Here is a 17,432-nt window from a genome sequence, read left to right on the forward strand (position 1 = left end):
GCAGTGGAAAAGCTGGTGATGCTGCAAATGAGGCCCCAGGGCCCTTTCCACGAGGCTGGTAACCACCCCAGGCACAGAGGGCAAGTGCAGAGGGAAAAGCAAGTGAAGCTGTGATGAGAAACAAGGCTCCGCCCATGTTCCTGCCCCACCCCCAAAGATCCCCACCTGCCGCACACCATTCAGGGGCTTCCATGAGCTGGGGATCTAGCATGGCCCAGAAGGTGCCCCACGGCCTGGGCAGTCCCCAGCCCTATCTCTAGCCTAGGCCAGGCCCCTCATCCCATGTTTTCACAACAACACTATGCTGAGACCTCCGGCACCTCCCAGCTGTGTGACCTTGGGCAAGGACACAGGCTGGAACATCTGCATGGCATCCACTGCTGTTCATAGTTACATGCGGGTGTGATAGTGTGGCCTCCTGCTCCGTGACTGCAGCCCCTTTGTGTCTTGTCGCCCAGGGCCCAGCCTAATGCCTGCCTACTGAGGAGAGCCAGAAGCTAGCCCTTGACCTGGTTCTCTGTGAGCTGTTGGTCAGGGCTGCAAGTCCCCACACGGACCAGACCAGGCAGGATGGCAAGCAGCATCTGGCCCGCCCTTCAGCGGCCACCTGCCCTCCTGAGGGAAGCAGCCCCTGGATGCTTGTATCTACAGTGTCTGTCCCCTGCACTGGTTGGTGCCCAGTGCCCAAAACAAGCTGCTTCCCAAAGAGGAAATCACCAGCCCTCCCATGCTGTGGGGTTCTCTGTGGAGTAAAGACACTGGGCCAGTATCTCTCACACTAGGCTGCACTTGTCCTTAGGGTACTTGGACCTGCACCTGGCATATGGATACAGATGCACACCCGCCTGGAGCCTTGATTTGACCCCACGGTAAAGAATATAAAGCATTAATTTTAGAAGGAAACTAACAGAGGGACTCGGTGGTTCAGTCGAGCCTCTGACTCTGGATCTCAGCTCAGGTCTGGATCTCAGGGTCATGAGTTCGAGTCTCATGTTGGCCTCCACGCTGGGTGTGGAGCCTACTTTAAAAAAAAAAAAAAGAAAAAAAAGTAGGAAACTAACAGAGCTATGTCATGAAGCAGGAAGCAAAATGACATTTGTTTTTAAAAGATAAACCGTAAAGCCGTGAAGAAACTGCCAGCTCCATCTCGTCACCCTCTGCTTCATTTCTGCTATCAAGTGCTTTCTGTATGCCTCAGGGAAGGGCAGGCTTCCACCAACCACTTCTTCCTGATGACAACTCCGGATGCGGGGGTTTCAGTGGCCCCCGTTTAACCGGTGGGGAGGCTGAGGCTCAGACGGCTGAAATGACTTGCTTGAGGTCACACAGCAACCAGGAAGCGCTGGAGGTCTTAGCCACTACTCTCTCAGAAAGCAACACTTGGGGAGAGGTGTCTGCGAGACACTATTCTAGAACGTTCTAGAACAATCTGGACCCTGTTTTAGGGGTTTCTAGGAGTGAGAGGAGGTCCAAAGAGGAGGTCTTTGGCTCTCCTTCCCCCTGCCATCAATCTGGTATATTGGGGTTCTGTCCAGAGTTTCATTGGAAGGGGACATTCTGTAGCTGAAGCAGGATTTAGACATAGCATAGGATCCAACTGCTCACACGGGTGCTGAACCACGGGCGAATTTTAACTATACCCATGCTGGGGTCCCGCCCCTGGATAAGCTCAAAGGCAAGTGGGAGAAAAAATCCAATGTCAGCCAGCCTAGAAGGAAAGAGCCTCGGAAGTGCTATGGGTCTGGCCTGGAGGAGACCGGGGGTGGTGGGGGATCCCCATCCAGCCCCTCCTACCTGAAGTCCTCAGACGCCAGCACCTCGTAGTAGTAGAGGAGTTTGCACTTGGGGCCGGGGCTGTGCAGGGCCGTCAGGACGTCCTCCACCCCCGGGAGGCTGCAAGCCGCATTCCCAGGGGGGCTGTGCATTTGCCACTGGAGCAAATAGATGCCAGGCCACCGGGTCACATGGGAGCCCTGAAACACAGCAGCCCTCCCTGAGGCTCTGGTCCACATGGGGATGGACGGGAGCCCCTTGCCAAACCAATCCAGGGCCTCCTGACGTATCCTTGACTCCTCCGCCGTTACCCCCCTATCTGTGGAGGCTGAGAGCTCCCTCTGATCTGGTGGGAGTGGAGGCCAGGGGGTGGAGCTGCGGTTGCAGGAGAACAGGTGCAGGTGGCTAAACACCTGGATTTTGTTGGGCTTTTGTTCTGCTGCCCCAAGAGGGATCTGGGCAGGGAGCTGGCAGGTTGGTTAAGGTTAGTGGAGGGCCTGGATGGTGAGAATGGAGGTGTTTGTTGTTATAACTTCAGGGATTATAGAGGGGCTATATAGGGTGCTAGGGGTGCTGGTGTGTGAGGTGCAGGACAGCCTGCTGCACAGGGACCCTGGGTGGGACCTGCCGTGCTCACCGGAGCCTGTTTGTGCAGGGTGGGTGAGTGAGCAGGCTGGTGGTCTAAGACTTGCAAACACTGGCCTCCAGCAGCCTGTGAGTAGAGGCGGGGCGGGGTGGTTCATGTTCCAAGACACATCTGAGTTCTGTTGCCAGTGTTAGAGCATCTCTAACGCTCTAGGTTCTGAAACTAACACATCAGAAATCACTGGGAGAGGGTAGGGGGTGCCAAGTCCAGGCCTCGTGCCCAGAGGTTCTGAGTCAGGCCCCTGATATGGGGCCTGGCAGTCTGAGGCTTTGACAAGAGTCCCGGGGGATTCTGAGAATGGGGTCCTGGGGTCCCCAAAGTCCTCAATCTGCCCAGTTCTTTCTCCCTCACTGTCCTACGGGGTCGCTGAGGTCAAGGACCAGAACCTCAGCACACAGTGAACACTCAATCCTGTACGATGAATGAATAAATGAACAAAGGAGCTCAAACCTGGATGCTCTCTCCTTCCCGGCAGACAAGAGGGGCTTCGACACGGCTGTAATCCACACCTAGGACCCAGCCTTTGTCCATCAGCTGCCCACCGGCCCTGGCCCCCGGCTCCTGGCGGCCAGACTGGGGCATCTGCTTGCTGTGGTACAGGCTGAAGACCACGTCCCCTCTCAGGATGTCAAAGTCCCAGGTGATGACTGATTCCCCCTCCAGAATCTCCACCGCAACCTGCATGGAGGGTAGGGGCAGAGTCTGAGAGTCCCGTCTGGAATCCCACCAGGAGCAGGGAGCTGGGATGGGGAGGTCAGCTGTAGGAAGTGCTGTGGGCTGCCCACCTGGGTCTCCAGTACCCACTGTGGCTGTGGGGAAGATGGGCTGCTGAAGCCCCCAGCTTCCACTGTCTAAGAACTGCTCTAGGGAGATGCACCTGTCTCTGTCTTGAAATGGCTAGAAGGTCCCACCCTGTCGCAGGGTGGGTAATCCACAGCCAAGTCTGACAGAGTACAAAAGGTCTGTCTATCTGTCGTGCTCTGCACAGCCCAGGGCTCCCCTCGGGTCAGGCTGGGCGAGACTCGGGGGCACCGTCCCTGTCCTTACATCCGCGCCCACGCCCACCCTGCCCCACCTCTCCTTACAGGTTTCTGCTGAGAACTCATCCTGAACACATCGCTGGCACAAGAACCCTGGCCTCAGGCTCTGCTTCAGGGGACCCTGACCTAAGACAACACCCCAGCCCAGCGTGCCCTCCCAGGCCAGGTCCCGGCACCTCATGGGGGGCCCCTCGGAGCACGCTGGCCGACTGATAGGTCTCTCTCCACTGCCGCAGCTGGTCCGTGTGCTCCTGCTCCTCCTCCATCAGATAGAGGGACTTGGGGACCAGCCCTCCTTCAGGGACATTGCACTGGGAGACAAAGACAAAGGTGGCAGGCCTGGCTGACTCAAAGAAGGGTGCTCTGTGACCCCTGAAATTGCACTTGTCACAGAGATCCTTTAGTGAGTAGGGAACCAGGCTCCATGACCTCATTTACTCTCCAGGAACCACAATGCAGTAGGAGCTATTATTCTCCCCATTCACAGAGGGGGAAAATGGAAGCTCAGAGAGGACAGGCCACTGGCCCAAGATCACACAGCAGAATGTGGCTGAGCCTGGGCACAAACCCATGTTTATCAATCCCCTCGCTGGGCTCATGTCTCTTATTACCATGCTGGACTTACAGGCCCATTTGCTAAACATAAGTTATGCATACATATCTCAACAAGTGGAAAAAATGGGCAAGCTTGGCAGAATTCCTAGGAAATGCCTTTCTTAAACTCAAAAATCAGGTAAACTTGGAGTCTGGTATTCTGTTAGAGATGGAAGAGGGGCCTGCCTTCCCATAGCCAGATGAGGTAAGACTGTCCTGACCCAGGGTCTCCCCTTTCTGTGTCACCTCACCCCCAGAGGCAGGCAGTAGAAGGAGTCTGTGGCTGCCTCCCCTTAAAGCAGTTGGCCGATCTTCCCACTCCGTGGAGCTGTGGATTGGGAATAAATCCCTTCGGGTACACCAGCTCCGCGGGGCCAGACCACTGGGCTGGGAGTCCCCTCTCCCGGCAGCAGAGGGCGCAAAGTCAGCAGGTAAACTCTGATTGCTGCCTAGCAACATACTGAATGGGGAATACCAAGATAAACCTTTGACTGGCCTGGTCTCCGCACTTCCAGAAACTTCCATCGGGATCACTATGTTTGAAAAAACCAAGGTAAGGCCCCTCCTTGGGAGAAGACTCACCTCTCTTGGGGGCAGCTTTGAAAACAAGGCCTGCCCCCAAAAAGAGAAAGTGTGACCTCTCCGGGTGTCTGCACCCACACTCACAAGGGTGGGGCCCCACTCCAGCCTCGGTGGACCTCTGCAGCCCCAACCCACGGCCTGCGGCCACACTCACCACACACTCTCCCCCGAGGAAGTCGGGGATCACTTCTTTATCCAGGTAGTCCACGAGGCCTCCAGGGCCCTGGTAATTGCTGCCGCTGTAGATGAGAAACTTCTGCCTGGTATTCTCATTGATGAAGGGGCTGATCTGAAGTGGGGGAGAGGAGACAAGATGGAAAGGGGTGTTTGTTTGTTTGTTACGTGGAGATGTAACACATCACAAAGAATTAACCACTTTATTTTACTGGTTTTTTAAGTTTTAATTTATTTAAGCAATCCACCCAGTGTGGGACTTGAATTCATGACCCTGGGATCAAGCATCACATGCTCTTCTGTTCCTTTTTTTTTTTTTTAAGATGTTATTTATTTATTTGAGACAGAGAGAGCAAGAGTACACGTGCACAACCCAGGGGCAGGGCAGAGGGAGGAGAAGACTCCCCAGTGAGCAGGGAGCCCGACACCCGGCTCGATCTCAGGACCCCAAGATCATGACCCAGGCCAAAGTCAGACGCTCAACAACTAAGCCAACCAGGAGCTCCAACGTCACATGCTCTTCTGTCTGAGCCAGCCAGGTACCCCAGAATTAACCTTTTTTTTTTTTTTTAAAAGATTTTATTTATTATTTATTTGATGGACAGAGATCACAAGTAGGCAGAGAGGCAGGCAGAAAGAGAGGAGGAAGCAGGCTCCCTGCTAAGCAGAGAGCCTGATGTGGGGCTCGATCCCAGGACCCTGGGATCATGACCTGAGCCGGAGGCAGAGGCTTTAACCCACTGAGCCACCCAGGCGCCCCTGGAATTAACCATTTTAAAGCGAACAGTTCAATTGCTTTTAGTTCATCCACTATATTGTATAACTACCACTTTCCTGTAATTCCAAGACTTCTCAATACCCCAAAAGGAAACCCCATTTCTTTTACACATTGATACACATCAGCAGTCCCTCGCCTTGCCCCTTGCCCAACCCCTGGCAACCACTGATCTGCTTTCTCTCTCTATGGATTTGCGGGTTCTGGACCCTTCGTAGAAATGGAAGCGCAGGACACGTGGCCTTTCGTGTCTGGCTTCTCTCACTCAGCGTCCTGGTTCCCTGGTTCATCCACATTGGAGCCCGGGTCCCGCCTCATTTCTTTTTATGGCTGAGTAATACTGCACTGTATGGCTGATGCCGTTTCATCGACCCCAGATAGAAAGTATTTCTACACTGAACTCATTCGGTTGTTTCTCACGGCACCCCCCCACCCAGTGCCGGCGTGGTACGTGACGAGATCTGTAGCTGCGGCAGGAAGGAAGGACTTGATACTGTCGAGGCACGGGCCAATCCAGCAAGGAGGGGCACAGGTGGAAGACCGACAGGGAACTGGGAATGCCACCTGTGTGTGCTCACTGTCCTTCAGCCTCCATCCTGGGAAGCGGTCCCCTGCGGGCCTCGACAACTTGGCTCCACGCCATTGCCTTTCCGTCTGGTGTGGCCACTGGGCAGGGCTGGGGCGCAGCCGCAGGAGATGGGGGGTAGGAACAGAGAAAGAGGCCAAGGTACTTCTTCCCCCACTCCCGCCCACCTCAGTGCCCCAGACACCCCCACCCCCACTCTGTTCCAGCTCTCGTGGGGTTCGGTAACATTGTCATCCCCTCTGCTTGTCCGTCCAGCCCCCGGGGGCGGTCAGGGCTCACTGCAGGGGCTAGCTCCAAAGGCCTCTCCATCCTGCCCACACCTCTGCAAGGAGTTCTTTCATGTCACGTCCCCACTAAGCCACTGGGGTGAATCCCACTTCTGGCCAGAACCCTCAATGGCTCCCACCACCACCCAGTATCCATCTTCTTAGAGGTCTCCAAACAGCAAGGGAACTTCATCTTCACAAAGATCAGGATATTTCAAGATAAAAAGCTTTAGGAGCAGGTCCTGCCCGTCCCTCCCACAGCCCCTGCTTCCTGGCCCAGCCCCAGCAGAGCCTTGAAGTAGCCACAGGAGCCAGAGAATGTTCTGCCCCAGAAGTCTGCTCACATCCCTTCCTGTTGACAATACTCCATGGCTCCCTAGTGCCCCGGGACAAAGCCCACCTTCACCACAGCCTGGACTTGGCAGGCACTGGTCTCTGAGCATATTCCCAGCCTCTGCCAGGGCCACCAGCCCTTTTTCTTTTTGCTCCAACACTCCTGACTGGGTTTTCAGGTTCTCAAAAGCATCAAGCACAATCCTGCCTCCAGGCCTTGGCCCGTGCTGTGTGGGTTGCCTGGCCCGTCCTTCCTCCCCACGCTTCCCTGCATGACTCTTGCTCCTTCCAAGGGTCTCAGCCACAAGTCACCTCCTCTGAGGGACCTTCCTCAGTTCTCCAATCTAAATTACCTCCCTGCATCACCCGCTGCCTGACTTAGCCTCCCAAGAACCCTGGCTATCCTCACGCACAGGGTTCTTGTGACAAAGGACTTGTCACAGGGAACCATGAAGCGTTCGTGCGGGGTTATCTGTTTTATCTCTCCCCACCCAGTGACAGTGGTGGGGAGACACAGAGGTTGGCTTGTTTACTCTGAATCCCCAAGGCCTGGAACGTGTCTGGCACATAGTAGGTGCTTAATGAAGCACTGAATCCACTTAACTCTCAAAAGTCTGTCTGATTGAACCTCAATTTGTAGTAGAGGTTCTCTGGTTTTCCGGGACGCTGAATCCTCGGAGGGGGCCTGTGGATCAGCAGCAAGACCCCAGGGTTTCCAAGTGCCAGTGACAACCTGCTCATGGTCGTGAGATGGAATCAGCGCATTGTGACTAGCCTATTTTTTTTTTTAAGATTTTGTTTATTTATTTGACAGAGAGAGATCACAGTAGGCAGAGGGGGAGGCATAGAAAGGGGAGGAAGCAGGCTCCCTGCCGGACAGAGAGCCTGATGCGGGGCTCAATCCCACAATCCTGGGATCATGACCTGAGCCAAAGGCAGAGGCTTTAACCCACTGAGACACCCAGGTGCCCCGTGACTAGCCTATCTTTAATGGAATGGAAGAGAAGAGTGAAGAGGATAAAACCATCACTTGCAGATCTGTTTCATGTGTGTGTGTGTGTGTGTGTGTGTGTGTGTGTGTGTGTGTGTGTTGGGCTTTAACATAATGTATATTTCTTACTGTGGATCTTGGATAAAATGTTTTAAAATCCCTTCAGCAGGGGCACCTGGGTGGCTCAGTGGGTTAAACCTCTGCCTTCAGCTCAGGTCGTGATCTCAGGGTCCTGGGATCGAGCCCCGCGTCGGGCTCTCCGCTCAGCAGGAAGCCTGCTTCCTCCTCTCTCTCTACCTGCCTCTCTGTCTGCTTGTGATCCCTCTCTCTGTGTCAAATAAATAAATAAAATCTTTTAAAAAAAATCCCTACAGCAATAAATAAATATTTTAAAAATAAAATAAAATCCATACAGCACAGAATACCAACACTCCTTGGAGCCAACTCACAGGAGCCCCAGGGACACTGTACTCTCCTGAGTGCGACTCCAGTGTCCACAAGCAGGACAACAGATACATAAATCCTGGTCCACCCATATGGCAGAGTCATATTCAGACATAAAAAGGACTGAAGGACTGATCTGAGCTACAGCACGGATGAATGGGTGATTAGCACGCTCAATGAGACGCTCAGTGAGAGTAATCAGTTGCAAAAGACCTCGTATTGTATGATCCCACTTATGGGACAGACCGAGAACAGGCAAATCCATGGAGATAGAAAGCAGCCTCACGGCTGCAGGGAGCTGGGGAGCGGGGAGCAGTGGGGCTGCTAATGGTTACGGGGCTTCCTTTTGGGGTGCTGATAATGTTCTGGTGGGATGGTTGCACAGCTCTGTGAAATCTACTAAAAACCACTGAATTCGGCACTTGGAAAGAGTGAACCTTATGGTTCATGAGTTCTACTTCAATAAAGCTGTGACTTAGGAGAAATGACAAGGAACAAGCAGGCAGAGGGAACCCCCCCCCCCATCTCAGCCATCTCTGCCCAGCAGAGGCCGGGCCCGGCGCCTGCTCTCACCAGCGTCCAGAGCACCGGGAAGACGCGAGGGGCTCGCACGATGAGCAGCCGGCCCAGGGTCTCGGGGTAATTGTCCTCCACCACCTCAATCATCCGCAGCAGGGCCTTGACCCCCGGCCGCCACAGGTGACGCATGTTGAGACCCTCCAGGTCCACCAGGCAGGTCCAGGAGCTGCAACAGAGACAGGCCACTCATTCCAGCTTGCTCTTACCACCTCCCAGGGCTCCTGACCCCCTCAGGAAGTCTCGGGGGCTGGCAGACAGGAAGGGATGGAGAGACTCAGGAAGGCAGGGTTGGGAGTGGAGGGGCAGGACAGTCTTGTGGAGGCTACCACCCCTGACCCTCAGCTGGGGAGGCCATGCGGTGAGAAGTTCAGTGCCTGGCCTCTGAGGCTAGACACCTGAATTCCAGTGTCACCTCCGCCCCTGAGAGCTGTGTGACATGGCCAACTTCCTCATGAAGACAGTGGCAGTGACACTAAGGGTCCCCATCTCGAGCAGTGGTTAGGATTAAGTGAGATAGTATGTGTAAAGCGCTCCGCAGGGACAGGCCAGAGCAGCACTTGATAAAAGCCAGTTACTGCTACCAATTGTGCTGACTGCTAAGAACACACACTCCAGAGCCAGATGGCCTGGATTCGGATGCCAGCTCTGCCACCTGCTGTGTGGCCTTGGCCAGGTTCCTTGACCTCTCTGTGCCTCCACTGCACTAGTACTAATTCATTAGGGAAATGACTGTTTTACCACAGCGGCTAGTCCCCAGGAGCCTCTCCATCCTGCCTTTGTTCCCTTCATCCAGCCCACACCACTGCAAGGAGTCCCTCATGATATCCTGTCATCTGAGCCACCTCAGGTGAATTCCACGTCTGAGCAGGACCCTGACTGATGGATTTCTCACCCCAACCAATGTATGTCCCCTTGGGAAATCTCCAGACAACAAAGGAACTTAATTTTCCCAAAGATTGGGCTACATCAGGATAAAAAGCCACAACAGCAGGTGCAGCCTGCCCCTCCCCACGCCCCGGACTGTAAGAAGGACAACGTGAATCAAGTACTACGGAGAACACATGCTGAAGAGTGAGTGTTACCCCTCGACGGTCATTGTTTTTGATGATGCGTAAAGAAACCCTGGGACTCGTGATATGATTCCCACATTACAGATGTGCAAGCTATTGTTCAGAAAGGTTCGCTGCCACTGTAAGTACTCAGGTGGTAAACTGAGTTGGGGGAAGTCAGAGAGGGACGGTGGTTCCTGGATGTGCTGTGACACCTGCGAGTCCCCCTTCCTGGGAGACAGTCAAGGTGGCACTTGGTGGGGGAGCAGAGCTGGCCTCACAAAGCAAGATCCAAGGGGTGATGGGGCACAGGGGATCATGTCTTTGAGCCCAAAGCAGACGGGAACAGGTTCCAATCTTGGCTCTGCCACTTACCCATTTCACAACAACCTTGGATGAGCATCGCCCCTCTGAGCCTCAGTTTCCCCCTCCATAAAGAGCAGGGACAGTAACAGTCCTGCCTCATAGGATCGTTGTGAGAATGAAGAGAGGACATTTCTGTGAAGTACCCAGCAGGATTCCTGGCCCAGCGTCTATGCCCCATGAACCTTGGCTGTTTTTACTATTTTGGGGGAACTGGCTCCTGGCTGGGGTTCTTGCCTGATGGGACGGCCAAACTGCTTTGTGTTCCCTTCACATCTCTTCTGTCCCTCCTCGTTGACAGAAAGAACCTAGAAAGTAGAGAACGGGTTGGCAAACGTTTTGGTGGCTGCTCCGCCCATGGGCAGCCCTGGGATCCGGGAAGTGGGGACCTCGACTCACGTGTTTCAGCAGGGTCTCCTCCCCCACGGCCTTCATCAAGCCTTTGGTGTCCATGTGGCCCAGGCGCAGGATGTAGAGGGGGCGGCCATCTTTGTAGGCGAGGGAGGCCAAGCAAAGAGAAGGGACATTATTTCAGGGCTGGTAGGGAGAGGGCAAGACCCAAACTTCTCCTTGGAGGAGGCGATGCCAGGCTGTGGCTCAACCTGGCCCCTCCTGTCCCTTTATTCGCAGATGTTCTGCCTGCCTCCAAGAGGGGCTAACACCAGTTATGGCCAGAGAGGCAAAGTGTCCAAGGGTCAAAGAGATTTGCATCACACAGGAAACCGGGTGAGGGGCACGGGGTACCTTTCTGTATGACCTCAGCAACTTTTCTGCAAACCTCTCCTAAAATTAACCGTTTACTTTACAGCTTTCTAAAAAAGAAGAGATGAACCGTGTTAGGAAGGAATATGGAGAGAGGGGATAATGTTGGCTCTCAGCTTTCTGTCAACCAAAGCGAGTAAGAAAAATAAGGAAGTGTGTACAAATACAGTCGATTCTTGTTATTCATGGTAGTGATGTTTCTTTCCTAATGTCACCTTGAACACAGAGTTAGGGAACAACGAAGCATCGCTTTGAGGAATAATATGGGGGAAAGTCCCTGTGAGCCTTGAGACATTACATTTTTGTTAACTGATCGATACATAACCTTGTCCTGAATTTATTGAATTCAGGAGCTCTAGCCTCAGAGGCCGTGCTCATTAAGGACACCTTATTGGGTATAAATTATTGATTCATCCACATTGTGAACTCACGGCCAGAGGCACAACACTCAAGACTTAAGAAGCTTTTCTAGCAGCACATGGGTACAGCTCAGGTCATGATCCCAGGGTCCTAGGATAGAGCCCCGCCTCAAGCTCTCTGCTCAGCAGGGAGCCTGCTTCCCTTCCTCTCTAACTGCCTGCCTCTCGGCCTACTTGTGATCTCTCATTCTCTGTCAAATAAATAAATAAAATCTTCAAAAAAAAAAAAAAAGAAGAAGAAGCTTACCTAACACACACATTTTCTCTGTGAGGCATATCACAGCCTTCTTGTGCTCGGGAACACTGGCCAGCACTTTTGCACTTTGCCTTTAAACAGCAAAAATCACACACACACACACACACACACACACACACAAGGCACAAAATTGCCAAAAGAAAAAAAAAGCTAGTACAAAGTGGACTTTAAAAAGGACTCTTGTTAACAGTATGAGAGCTGAAACAAAAAGGCCGAAGGACATCCTGGGGACACTCGGGTCGGACAGCTGATTTTTTGCCACTCTGCGCGTGGTCCTAATTGACCACAGAAGCACCTGAGTATTGATTTGGGGGTTACAAATAAATTTGCATGAGTAGGCAAATTTGCCAATATGGAACCCATGAATAATAAGGAACGACTGCGTATTAAAATAAAGTGCTCCAACCGGTTCCTCAGGAGAACCAAGCACTCACCCTAATCGATAGATGTGAGTTTTTACTGAAAGGGCATTGAAAAGAATAATGGGCACAGGCATCAAGGGCAGCTTGCTGAGAAACTGAGGGAGGTTATTTGTAGTGGGTTGAACAGGGTCCCCCCAATATTCACAGGTGCCCAGAACCTCTGAATGTGACCTTATTTGGAAATAGACTGTGGATAAAATTAGTGAAGGACCTCCAGAGGAAATCCTGCTAGATCCGTGTGGCCCCTAAATCCAGTGACCTGTGGGCTTTATAAGAGGAGGAGAGGACACAGAGAGACAGCCAGAGGGCAGACATGTGAAGACAGGCAGAGACTGGGGTGACATGACCACAAGCCAAGGAACGCCGAGAGCCCCCAGGAGCGGGAGGAGGCAGGGAGAGACTCTCCCCTGGAGACACTGCAGGGAGCATGGCCCTGCTCACACCTTGAGTTTGGGCTTCTGCCTCCAGAACTATGAGAACATACATCTCGGGGCGCCTGGGTGGCTCAGTGGGTTAAAGCCTCTGCCTTCGGCTCAGGTCATGATCCCAGGGTCCTGGGATCGAGCCCCACATCGGGCTCTCTGCTCAGCAGGGAGCCTGCTTCCTCCTCTCTCTCTCTCTCTCTCTGCCTGGATCTCTGCCTAAATTGTGATCTCTGTCTGCCAAATAAATAAATAAAATCTTAAAAAAAAAAAAAAAAAAAAAAAGAACATACATCTCTATGGCCTTAAGCCACCCGGCCTGGGGTAATTTGCTTTGGCAGCTCTGGGCACTCATGCAAACCCATGCAGTCATCACGTGTGGGTGTCCCAAAGATCAAAAGCAAGGGGCGGGGCACCTGGGTGGCTCAGTGGGTTAAAGCCTCTGCCTTCGGCTCAGGTCATGATCCCAGGACCCTGGGATCAAGCCCCGCATGGGGCTCTCTGCTTCCTCCTCTCTCTCTCTGCCTGCCTCTCTGCCTACTTGTGATCTTTCTGTCAAATAAATAAATAAAATCTTAAAAAAAAAAAAAAAGCAAGGTGGGCTAAGGCTGCCCCTGAGTAAGAAATAGTGCTTCGAGCCCCAAATGCCCGGCCCTACTTTCCTCATGGCTGGGTGAACCCCAAGGGCATCTCCAGATACCCAGAAGAGTCAAAAGGAAAAATAATAAGAGGCCAACCTGAAACGCGACCTTTAAAGCACCTTTGACAGTGACCAAAGTTGTACGACGCTTTGCATTAGGGACGCACCTATGTCCTGGTAGTGCCAGCCCCCTGCATAGAATTCCTCCAGGAGGGCAGGCGGTTGCCACGTCTGGAGGAGGAGATCCACCTGGTGCTGCTTTCTCCAGCTCAAGGACTGGCACAGCATCTCCCGGGCCTTGTCCAGGTGGAAGTCACGGGCCCGCAGGAACCGGAGGATATGCTCATCTTTGGGAATCTGAGAGAAGGAGAAAGCGCGTAGAATGGTATTCCCTAACCCATGGACAAAATTATAGAGAGTGCATCTCCGGTCTCCTCTGCAAAATACATAGCTGGGGAGAGGACCATACACTTAACCATGACACAGTCTAGGGGTGAGCTATAGGGAAAATCTGCGAGTTTTGGCTGCCTGGCCTTCCTCCTTCTCCACATACCTCTTTTCTTTGGGGGAGCTGCTTTGCTTCCCCACTTCCCAGCACCAATCCTGGTTTTAGCTGGTGTTGTCAATCAGCACGCCACTCCCAGGGCCTCAGGGGTGGCAGAGCCCAATCAGGGCACGTAGACAACTTAAATCAGAAGAATGGGTCGTGAACCCCTTTCTCTGCAGTGGCAAAAGGTGAGTCTACAAGCCACGGGCAGCCACAGCTCCAAGCTCAACAGGGAAGGAAGTCCGATGGGGATGAAACAGAAGCAAACAGATACAAGATACAAGATACAGATACAAGATACAAGAGCTCAGCCGTCCCGATGGCTTGTGAGCCCTGGTTCGGGACATGCTTGAGACAGGTTGCATGGCCCCCAGGGCGAGGCTGAGTGATGTCCCTTCAAAATTCATATCCACCCAAAACCTCAGAATAGGACGTTATTTGGGAACGAGTCTATACTGATATAATTAGTTAAAATGAGGTCGCACTGGCATAGGCAGGCCCCACTCCAGGAAGGGAGTTGGGACATAGACACAGGACACACAGTGGGAGGAAGGCCACAGGACGATGATGGAGACAGAGACGGCAGCGCCACGTCTACAAGCTGAGGACCGGCAGCAGCCGCCAGAAGCCAGGAGGGAGGAGGCACGGCCCAGATCCTCCCGCGGAGCCTTCAGAAGGAATCAATCCTGCCCGTGCCTGGGTTTCAGACTCCTGGCCTTCAGAACTGTGAAAAATACGTTTCTGTTGTTTCAAGCCCCTCCGTTTGTGGCATTTTCTTTCAGCAGCCCTAGAAAATTAATACAGCCCGTTCAACAGTTCTATGGGCCAATAAATACTCCTCTCCTTGTTGTTTGCCTTGACCCAAGGCGCATTCCTACCACACAGAACCCAGAGTCTAACTGAGAGGCCGAGGGGACAAGTGAAGACCCTGCCAGCTCTCCTTCCTTTCCTTGGGCAAATATCAACAGGCAAGGGAAAGCCAGCCCCACTGAAAGCTCCCCTTGCCTGAGTTTTGATCCTGAGCCAGACACAACTCTGGGCACTTAACATGCCTTGTCCCTTGTCATTCAGTCCAGATGGCATCTGCCAGCATTATCTGCCTTTACAGATGAGAAAACGGGCAGATAGGTTAAAGCACAGCCCAACATGAAAGTTAAACTCCCTTGTCTGCCCCTCTGTCTCCCTCGTCTGCCCTGCCGAGCCTGGGGAGGGGAGAGGAAGGAAGGGCAAGCTGGACGTTCTTATTCAGCAGAGCTGAAGGTCAAGTCCATGCTTGGGACCTACAAGCATGATGGACATTCATGGGATAGGGCTTAGAGTCTGGGGTCGCAGCTGGGGGAGAAGAGCTCCTGTTACCTTCCGGTGCGGCCAGCACTCAGCAGTGTACAAGACATCCCCCCTAAAGAACTGTCCAGCCCATATAGAACTGTCCAGCCTCAAATGTCAACAGTGCAGAGGATGAGAAAGGCTGTGATCAGCGGTACACACAGCATATGAGTTTTGCATAGATGAGACAATACATAATAAAAAGGAGGCTAAATAGGGGAGGTGGGGGGGGGATAACTGGGAAATGGGCATTTAAGGAGGGGGCCTGAAATAATGAGCAGTGGAGGTCGTATGCAACTGATGAATCACTGAATTCTACCTCTGAAACTAATAATACAGTATACGTTAAGTTGAATTTAAATTAGAAAAAAAAAGAAGGAAGGTAAAATAGAAGTTTCCAGGATTGCTAATGACATCAGCCTGTTTACCCGACCCTTCTGCCACCAGGGCCTGAAGTCAGTAGCTATCATTGAACGGGCTCTGGTAGATCCCAGCTCTGCACCCACCTTGCCTTTGTGGGTCTCCTGCAGCCAGTGCCGAAGCCGGATCAGGCAGCTCTCCTGCACGGGTGTGAGATGGCCCAGGTACCTTTGAATGTAGTCTGCATCCAGCTTGTCCCCTGTGGGAGAAGATGGGGGAGTTCAGGACCAGAGGGCAATCTTCTCCACGTTGTCTACTCTTTCTGGAACCCTCGCCTCACTGGCCACCTCAGATCAGAAGCATCGGGTACAGTGGCCCTTTCACCAAAGAACAGCCATGGGGGGGTCCACATCCTCTGGTCTTGCCAACCCATTTCCAAGATGGTTATAAAAACTCATGGTGGGGCCAGCCTGGCTCTCACTGTGGCAGGTGATGTGTCTGTCCTTTGACCCTTGGAAATCCAGATAATTCACACACACACACACACACACACACACACACACACCCGGAGCTGTCCTGCCTGCTGAAGATTATTAACAAGATGTGCTCATTTTTTCCAGACATGCGTCATCTCAGGGAGCTCTCCCAGCACCCCTGTGAGGCAGGGGCACTACTGTCCCCACTTCACAGAAGACAAAACTGAGGTCAAGAGAGGTTGAGTAGCAACAAAAGCATGTAGTGCTCCATCATAAAAGAGATGGTCCGTAGGTACAGTTCCTTCTGCCTTCCCACCTCCCGGCCCCCTTGTGGGTTTGAGGCTTTTCATAGACAGAGCCCTGACCCCAAAATACAGCCCAGGAGTTGCATAGATCATTCCCAGTGTTCAGTCCTGTCCAGTTGCGTGATTGGGCTGTTTGGGGTCAGCATGTTCAGGCATTTAGAGGCTGGGCTCCAACCTGAGGTGCTGGTGCCCACTCCTAACTGCTGGGGCGGCAGATGCTGGCACGGACATTAGCATGCGAGCATCTCAGCAGCGGGTAGGCGGTCCACAAGATCAGCCCCCACGGGCACAGCCCGTTCTCTGTGTGCGCAATAAGAAAACAAGTGGGATGTGTGCACAAGCAGCAGCAGGACCCAATGGTTCCCTCTAAAATAAAAACAGTCCAGGCTGGAGGTCAAAAGGCATCTGGGTAAACAGAAGCAGGAGAGATGCTGGTGGTGTGGGGTGGGGGAGCCTCAGAGAGGCTGGAGATGAGAAAGGGGCTTGGAGAGGATGAGGGAGAAAGCACAAGGGAGGCAGGAGCTACCAGCATCCTTCCGGCCTCTGGGCAGCTGTGAAGGCCCCTTTCTCCTGAGCACAAAGGCCCAGTGATTCAGGGCTGGGTGGAAGGGGCTTGACTCTGCCTCTCGCCAGCCATCCTGAACACCAGCCCTGCTGCCGGACAGCACAGATGGACAAGGGAGGAAAAGTCTGGTGCAAAATGAGGTGGGCACAGGGCATGACCACCAGACAATGTGCACAAGAAGGGGCAAAAATTTAATTTTTAAAATATTTTAGAAGTGCATATACCCCAGTAGCCAGCTAGTGCATATACAATTGGTACAGAGTAAATGTTGAGTGAATGAATTTTGTTCTGCTTAAACACTGCCCCAGATATATTATTGGTTACATGGCATATGTCAAAGAAAGCCAAGCCCTAGGGTTCAGTGGCCCCCAAGGAAAGACCGAATCTTCGTGAGCACAAATGCATATGGTTAAAACTGAATTCATGAAGTATGTGTAATTTTGAGTCCTAGGGATTTTTTTTTAAATTTTAACATTATATTGTGAACAGTTCCCATGTCAACATAAGTTTAAAATATGACAAAGGGCTAATTGCCTTCAGTACAAAGAGCTCTTACAAAGCAGTAAGAAATCAATGGGCAAATAGGAAAATTAAAAAGTACAAGAACAGAGATTCACAAAAAAGCAATACAGAGTCACTAAGAACAAGAAAATAATATTTGGCCCCACTCGTCTACCAGTGATTGCTGTTTGCTCTCAGTTCATACTTTTTTAAAGATTGTAATTATTTATTAGAGA

At 52.5% G+C, this 17,432-nt stretch overlaps 1 protein-coding gene and 1 long non-coding RNA gene across 2 annotated transcripts in view; one reads left to right on the forward strand and one right to left on the reverse strand.

Annotated features, from left to right (window-relative positions):
* The window catches only part of SEC14L5 (SEC14 like lipid binding 5), a 41,359-nt gene that overhangs the window by 3,765 nt on the left and 20,162 nt on the right, over nt 1-17,432 (reverse strand). The window contains exons 7-15 of the mRNA XM_004750439.3: nt 15,496-15,608; nt 13,284-13,473; nt 10,595-10,683; nt 10,433-10,503; nt 8,778-8,949; nt 4,790-4,924; nt 3,636-3,770; nt 2,870-3,097; nt 1,795-1,973 (exon numbers count right to left, since the gene is read on the reverse strand). Of these exons, the coding sequence (XP_004750496.1) occupies nt 1,795-1,973; nt 2,870-3,097; nt 3,636-3,770; nt 4,790-4,924; nt 8,778-8,949; nt 10,433-10,503; nt 10,595-10,683; nt 13,284-13,473; nt 15,496-15,608 (1,312 nt within the window). The remainder of the gene's footprint in view (nt 1-1,794; nt 1,974-2,869; nt 3,098-3,635; nt 3,771-4,789; nt 4,925-8,777; nt 8,950-10,432; nt 10,504-10,594; nt 10,684-13,283; nt 13,474-15,495; nt 15,609-17,432) is intronic.
* LOC123389717 lies at nt 4,511-10,439 on the forward strand. The gene is made up of 3 exons (XR_006604363.1): nt 4,511-4,606; nt 5,157-5,348; nt 9,577-10,439. It is a non-coding gene; the product is annotated as an uncharacterized LOC123389717 (long non-coding RNA).

The sequence above is a fragment of the Mustela putorius genome, unplaced genomic scaffold (assembly GCF_011764305.1).
Source record: "Mustela putorius furo isolate JIRA1106 unplaced genomic scaffold, ASM1176430v1.1 tig00004007_pilon_pilon_pilon, whole genome shotgun sequence".
NCBI lineage: Eukaryota > Metazoa > Chordata > Mammalia > Carnivora > Mustelidae > Mustela > Mustela putorius.